Source organism: Octopus bimaculoides, chromosome 24 (genome assembly GCF_001194135.2).
Source record: "Octopus bimaculoides isolate UCB-OBI-ISO-001 chromosome 24, ASM119413v2, whole genome shotgun sequence".
In the NCBI taxonomy this organism is placed as follows: Eukaryota; Metazoa; Mollusca; class Cephalopoda; order Octopoda; family Octopodidae; genus Octopus; species Octopus bimaculoides.
Window position 1 is genome coordinate 183,829 of NC_069004.1, and position 8,166 is coordinate 191,994.

Consider the following 8,166-nt stretch of genomic DNA (forward strand, 5'->3'; position numbering starts at 1 on the left):
CCCCCGTACAAACAATCATACTTCCTCCTCCCCTCTATAGATGACCATACTACCCCCATACAAACGTTTTAGCCTTGTGCCAATATTACAGGTTAACCGTATTATTTTCATTATCAGGAAGTTGAAACGCAACAATTACTAACCACAAAGGGCAGTGATTTAACAGAATGGTTACTATGTCAAACAAAACTGCTTTGTGGTATTACTTCTAACCCTTTAATCTTTTGAGATCAAGTTTGCTTTTCATCCTTCCAGGTTCAATAAGATGAAGGACCAGTCATGTATTGGAACCAATATCCTCAAATTTCTAACCTTTTGCCTATGCTACAAACAATTATTAGGAAGATGGTGAAGTATTAGAAATGGTAGCCTGACATATTAAATGCTTTGTTAGTAGCATTCTGTATATCATTACTTAATGCAAATATGCTATCGAAAGTCTGGAAACTGTGGTGTTTGTCTCAAGATGTATAGTGTTAAAAGACAAAGATGTATCAGTACCAGATAGAAAGTGTCTAGCAGCTGTAGGCATTTTCCATGTGTTGTTAGTATTTGCTCATGTTCTAAGTCCAAGCCCCACTCTGGTTATCTTCTCTTTTATCTTTCTGAGGTTGTTGAAATAAGCGCTGGCCAAGTGGGGCAAGATTCCAGATACTAATGACCTCCCTGTGTGTGTGTATAATTATATATGATATTATTATTAACATGGTGGTGGAGGACAGTGGAGTTTCTACATTCTAAGTTCAAATCTTTCTGAAGCCAACTTTGCCTTTTATAACTCCAGAGTCAATAGAATAATATTGATTATGTACTAGGATCAACCATTATCATCATCATCATCATCATCATCATCATCATCATCATTGATCCTGGCCTGAGTTGGATAGTTTTTGACAAGAACTGGCCAAGCAGGAGCCTGCACCAGACTTCTGTGTATGTTTTGGCAGAGTTTTTACAGCTGGATGCTCTTCCTAACACCAACCACCCAGCAGAGTGGACCGAGTGCTTTTTACATGGCACAAGCACAGGCGAGGTCAGTTTGGCATGGTTTCTACAGCTGGATGCTCTTCCAAACACCAAACACTTTACAGTGTGGACTGGATGCATTTTAAGTGGCACCAGCACTGGTAAGGTCACCACGTAACTTTGCAAGACAAAGAAGATCCTTTGAGAGGGAGGGAGGGAGGGGGAATTGGAGGAGGAGGAGGTGATCTTGTGTCAGTTGATGATGAATGGTTATAGTGAGAGAGAGACAGGTGTCTTGCTGTAGGAGAGGTCCATGGTTTCCCAGCCAGAGAGATCAGGAGTGAGGACAGAAACAGGTGTGCTGCTGTAAAGGAGGTACATGGCTACCCAACTGGAGAGAGGGAGAGATGGTGGTAAAATGCCGGGCCTACTCACAAGGGATGGTGATCAATATAGTCTCTCCTTGCCAATTTCTGGCTTTATGCCTGTGTCAGAAACTATTACACCCCCAGCTTTCCTTCACTGAATAGTTTTGCTTCAATATAAAAATCAATATTGTCAGGAGACAATATTGATTTTTGTAGGTCAACAGGTCATCAGATTTTAGCTTCATTACCGTATATTCATCATCATCATCAGCAGCAGCAACATTTTAACATCCACTTTTCTATGCTTTCATGGGTTGGATGGTATTCGTTGTGCATCTTTCTATGGCCAGATTCCCTCCTTGTCACCAACCCTTACTTGTTTCCATTTAAGTCAACGTTTTACCAATGGCCAGACGTTTTCATGAAAGTTTGGAAGTGAAGGACACTGCTTGCATGACAGTGGCACTCATTTACGTCTGTAACATGATGGGAAGGCAAGGAGACAGTCTCTCTCTCACACACACACGTACCTATATTCGCAATTCAAATCCTGCCACAGTTAACTTTGTCATCGATTCTTTCAGGGCTGATGGTACAACCACCAGTCTTACCACTAGACTCAAACTCGAATCCGTCAGTTGTATCGGTCAACTTTGTGGCTGGAGTCAGTGTGTGAAATCAGGAGAGTAAAAGGCAAGTTTAGTGATGTACAATTTTGAGTTATGTCCCTTGAGGTTCTGAAGTTACATTTCACTGGGGGTCAGATTTTGTGTTAAAATATATAGCAGCAGCCAAATATTGGGGTCAGTTTTATCTGTAAGAAAGAAGGAAACAAAAAAAATAAATAAAAGCATTATTTAGAGTATTTTGATATGAAGAAGAAATGGCTGTTTCACTGCAGTCATTAATGTGACGAAAGCCGAGCTGAATGTGGCAGATAATTGAATGAGAGGAGCCGTGACTGAAGGCATCAACTCGTTCAGTAGATGATAGAATTTTGTTGAGGCTGGATGCCCTTCCTAAAGCCAACCTCTTTACAGAATGTTCTGGGTGCTTTTTTTATGGTACCAGCCATATTATTACTCCCCATCTCAACAGAGATAGGAAATAATATGACAAATCACAGTATATTGGGTTTTGAGTAGTTTAAACATATGAAAGCTACAAATGTGCATGCAGCAGGCTTCCATACAGTTTTTATCTACCAAAACAGTCCAACTCTGTGGCATCTTGCCAAGTTGTCATATAGCTATGCCTGTATAAATTAAATTTTTTACATCAAATGGTCTCCTTACTATTAAATTTGGATTTTATAAGGTTAAAACAAATGAGTTTTTGTATCGTGGAACCAATGTTCTTCTCCTTGGGTTTGTATTGAAAAATGTCAATAATCTCTAATCAATTCTATAAAGTGTGATGCCAATGTTTCTTTTTTCCTTTCCCTTTTTATGGAGTGTGTTTGTTCCTGCAGGTATCGTGATGGTATGTTTGGCAGCAGCAGTGGTAGTTCCAGTTCGAATTCCAAATGGGGTTATTCTAACCGAACTGGTTCTTGGGATGTTGATAGATTTGAAACTAAAACTAGTTTTACAGACCCAGTTCCCAGCTATGATGATTCGGATAAGTAAGTATTTCATATTACCTTCAGTTTCTTCATCTCTCTCTCTCTCTCTCTCTCTCTCTCTCTCTCTCTCTCTCTCTCTCTCTCTCTCTCTCACACACACATTCTCTCTTTTTCTCTCTCCCTGCTCTTTATTTCTCTTCTCTCTCTTCTCTCTCTCTCCCCCACACATGAAATGAGATAGGTCCAGCAGTGGACTGCTATATCTCTTCTTCACCCCTTGTTTAGCTACAAAATACATTCTTACTGATTATTTATTGAATGTGGAGGCTCACAGACAGGACTTCAAGTTTCTGTATCAAGGATAAGCTGATTGCTGCCCTTCTTCAGCTGTTGTAAGTCCATTGCCTGTAGCATCCATCAATTACAAACACACCTGACATATGTAAACATGGTTTTCACCCTTTACATTTCGGTCATGCTCAATTGCTACTTTCAAATATTGATCCGGTTGATTCCAGGATTTATTTTTTAAAATAGGATACTTATTTTATCATTTTCTATTTGTTGGACTGCCAAATTATGGCATTCTGGTTGTTAAGCAATGTAAACATAGGTGCACACACCCATACATTCATGATAGGCTTCCATACAGTTTCACTTACAAGGTATTGGTTGGCCTGAGACTATAGTAAAAGACACTTGCCCAAGATACTACACAGCAGAATTTCAGATATTGACCACATATGCACTTATAGTAGTTTATACATTAAAATATTGACTACACATGTAGATAGCTGTACAAAATATATTGAAATATTGACCAAATACATCGGTGTAATATTGACTACAATTTGACCTAATTCACCCTGTTTGAATTCTATATTGAAAGTATATCACTTCTCTTAACACTGAATATCTTTTTTTATGTCTATTTTTTCTTTTTCCCCATTTTCACATGGGTTGGACAGAGACTTAATGCAAGATTTTATGGCCAGATGCTCTTCCTGTTGTCAGTTTTTACCCGTTTTTCAAGCAAGAGATAAAAGCAACCTTAGAAATGTCAAGAGCATCTTAAATAAATATCTAAATGCATTGTGCTTAATAAAAATTATAATTTTCTGGACAAATTAACCTTATCTTTAGTCATTATTTCTCTTTTTTTTTTTTTGTCATATTTCTATCTTCACAGTAAAGCTGGGCTGAATTGTGAATCTTGATGGAAAAAATTCTCAGCAGCATTTCTACCAACTTTTCGCTCCAAGTTCAAATGCTGCCATGGTTAACTTTACCTTTCATCCTTCTGGGGTCAATAAAATAAGTAGCAGTTGAGCACTGGGGTCAATGTAATCGACCCTTCCCCAAAATTGCTGGCCTTGTGCCAAAATTTGAAACCAATATTTATATCTTTTATATTTCTGAGATGTGGAATTTATTGTGTACCCTGTTTACATCAGAATGACAAAAGACACCCAAAGAAGGTTGAAGAAGCCAAAATGGTGAAAGCAATAATCAAGATGAGGACCACCACTCCAACTAATGTAATCAGTGTACATTATATATCTACAATAGCTTTAGTCATCAGGTATCTTATTGCAAGGTTCAAACCAGTGAAGTTTACTTCTGATCTAGGAGCAGTAACATCCTTACCTATTGTGTCACTGATCAATATACTGTACAGGCTAAACTTTAGGTATTCAAACATGCTAAACATTTCCATACATTAATTCATTTCTACAATAAGGCACTCCTTTTAATTATACTGCTGTTAACAAACAATTACATTTACTCCCAAATATCAATCTCTGATCTTAGTATCTGCAGTATACACCTCTTTTGTCTATAATAAAATTTCTCCTCTTATATCTACTATAACCTTTGTAGGCCAAGCCGCAACAGAAAAGTTGTTGAAGTTGAAACCTCTAGCACTGCTCAGAACAAATTTGGCAATGCTAAATCAATATCATCGGATCAGTTCTTCGGGCCAAGAGACCCTGCGGTATGTAGTTGCTTGTGTAATTTTTCTTTCTGAAATGTGTGTGTGTGCATAAGCATAAACATATACACAAAGATTTTAACAGGATTAATGTTTAAACAGTTGTGAGATTATGTTTGCTTTTATATATATATATATATATATATATATATATATATATATATACGATCTTGTTCATTCATTTACTGTAACTGGTTTTTCTTTGCTAGTATCGCTTCTTGCACAGGAATTGATTTTTTTCAGACAGGTTTCCAAAGCCTAATACTCTTCTCGTTGTCAGTCTTCTTCTCCTGATTTTCCAAACAAGGGATATTTAAATTCTGTCTTCAAAAGGGCTGAGCAACCAAACATTATCAACATCACCACTACTTTGCTTAAATAGTAACAAGTGAAACGTCAACATTCACACTCATTCTTACTCTCTCACACACACACACACGTACTCATACTCATATATGTATGTGTATGTGTATATATATATATATATATATATATATATATATATATATATATGTGTGATGTTTTTGTCTTTCAGATGGAGCACAAAGCGACTTTGAGCAAGTTTGCAGGTAACTCAAGTATCTCCAGCGACGACTTCTTTGGAAGGACTTCACGTGGTTCCAATTCGGATTCCGGCCAGTACTCCGGAACTGACCTCTCTGACATCAAGGAGGGAGTCCGACAAGGAGTTACTAAGGTAGCTGGCAAGTTGTCAAGCCTCGCCAATGGAGTGATGTCTTCATTACAGGTATTTGTTTGTTATGTTGTTTAATCTCAGATCAGCTCTGAGTCAGTAGATCAATAGCTTCCCAATTGACGTGAATCCTTGATGTATTTGTTCCAGTTCACTATGCACCAAGTTCTAATCTAGTCAACTTTCATCTTTTCATAAAGATAGCCATCCGTATGTCATGCTTAATGTATACACACTGTTTATAGACTAGTGATTGCAGTATTTGTCCTGAGATTGGACCTTTTCAATGGCCAACCACATGCTGAAACAAGAATTCAGCATCTGTGATATAGGTAAAAATGAATAAAACATTCACTGATGTTGCAAATTGCTGTCCAACTGATTAAAAATCCACTTTATGCAATTGAGGCTGTAGTTAATTAAAATAGCCATCTATGTATCATATTTAACTCTTTCGTTACTGTATTTATTTTGCGATACTCTGTTTCTTTCAATTACTTTAAATGTAACAAAGAATTTAGTAAAATAACTTAGTTATCATTAAGCTAGTGTTAGGAACACATTATAACTAAGGTTTGGTGAAAGATTTTAATTCAAAACTTATGAAAGCAAGACATTTGTACTCAGAGCTAGAACTGGTCTCAACCAGGTTGGTAACGAAAGGGTTAATGTCAATACAAAATAGTAAGCCAAGGTGATGGATTGGTAAAATTGTTGGAGCACCAGATTATTTTGTCAGCTCTTTGTGTTCTGGAAGGTATATTTAATCTGTTGTCTGGTTTAATACATCCCCACCTGGTTCCCAGGTGCATTCAGCAGAATCAACACTATTGCAAGCATTGAAAGCAAGTCTGTGGCCTAAGGATAACCACTTCTCACCAGTCCTAAGGGACCATTGCTAAAATAAGGAGTCATAAACACTCTCCTTCTCTCTAAACAGTGAAATAAAACCATTATCATTCTATCATGTATTCAAGACATAAAATAGCTATGACTATATTTTCTAAAGCAGTTCTTCTCAGCCACTTCTTTGCCTATGGACCTCTTTGACTCCTATTTGACTCTACTGACCCCTCCTCCACCACACACACCTCCATGTTAAAAAAATTGTTAAAATACTTTGAAGTATAAGCAATTAATTGCTCATAAGCTTTGACGAAAAAATCTTATACGGACCCTGGTTGAGAACCACTGACCGAAAGTATCTCTCTCTTAAATTTCTTGCAACATCTGGTGTGTATTAAGCATTATAGATGTGGAAGAGTCCATTTCTGTCCAGAATAAACACAGCCAATTTCATCCTGTGAAAAAGATGCAACCTTTGAACTGAACTTGGACTGTATCAATATAAAAAATTGACTTTGGTAAGATTTGAACCCAGAAAAAATGATTTTGCTGACTCACTGCTGAAAGGTGACTTTGGTGGGATTTTAACTTGAAATATGTGGTTTTTTTTGTTGTTTGGTGCGCCAATGATTCAGCAATCAGTCTCTCATTTCATACATATAATTGTGGCTGTGTGGTAAGAAGTTTGCCCCCCCAACCACATGGTTCCAGGTTCAGCCCCCCACTGCTTGGCACTTTGGTAAAGCGTCTTCTACTATATCCTCAGGCCTTGTGAAGCTTTGTGAGTGGATTTGATAGACAGAGACTGAAAGAAGCCCATTGTATATATATGTGAGTGTGTGTATGTATGTGTTTGTCCCCCACCACCTCTTGACAACCAGTGTTGGTGTGTTTACATCCCTGTAGCTTAGTGGTTCAGCAAAAGAGACCAATATAATAAGTACCAGGTTTAAAAAAGTAAAACAGATAAGTACTGCAGTTGATTTGTTTTACTGAAACACTTCAAGACAATGACCCAGGATGGCTAAAGTCGAATGACTGAAGCAAGTAAAAAACAGAAAAGGTGCGTCTGAATGAGTGCAAGCTTGGTTTTTCTATTTAAGCCAATCAAGGTTTGGCATAACGACATTGATAAATTAATTAACTGGGGTTGATGTACTTGGTTAGACTCTCTCAGCAAGTTCTACAATCTGATAACCAGCAAAAGACTTAATGAACAGAAACGAAATAAATATTTATCAGTCGTACAAAATGATATGTGTTTGTATTTCTAATCTTTGATTTCATTCCATAAAAAGCAGGTAGGAAGCAAAGTACTGTTGCATTAATGGATATAGATAAATGTCTGTTTGTAAGAATGTGTACATCCAATTTTTCTTGCTTCATGCATTTCTCATTTTTGTATCTTTTCACCAGGAAAAATACGGCAGTTGATGTCTCACGTTTGTCTACACTTGATTGGCCTCTGTCATCCTAGAATTCCCTTTTCTGTGATGATGATGATGATGATGATGATGATGATGAGCTCTTGAGTCTGACAACATTACAATATTTTCATCCTCCAAAAAAATGTAAAAAAAAAAACAAAAAACCTGTTGCTACTACAAAACAAAATAAAACAAAACAAACCAATTGGTGCAAAATATATTTCTCCAATTTCCTACCCTATCCCCACCCCCACAGTCCACTCCCCATTCTCTTTACTACCACCCAACTTCTAGACTGCTTGGAGTGC

General features: G+C 37.3%; 1 protein-coding gene across 1 annotated transcript in view; it reads left to right on the forward strand.

Annotated features, from left to right (window-relative positions):
• LOC106881471 (ADP-ribosylation factor GTPase-activating protein 2) overlaps nucleotides 1–8,160 on the forward strand; it is a 40,810-nt gene extending 32,650 nt beyond the window's left edge. The window contains exons 9-12 of the mRNA XM_014931864.2: nucleotides 2,806–2,958; nucleotides 4,780–4,894; nucleotides 5,427–5,639; nucleotides 7,848–8,160. Of these exons, the coding sequence (XP_014787350.1) occupies nucleotides 2,806–2,958; nucleotides 4,780–4,894; nucleotides 5,427–5,639; nucleotides 7,848–7,865 (499 nt within the window). The 3' untranslated portion in view covers nucleotides 7,866–8,160. The remainder of the gene's footprint in view (nucleotides 1–2,805; nucleotides 2,959–4,779; nucleotides 4,895–5,426; nucleotides 5,640–7,847) is intronic.
• The last annotated feature ends 6 nt before the right edge of the window (nucleotides 8,161–8,166 follow it).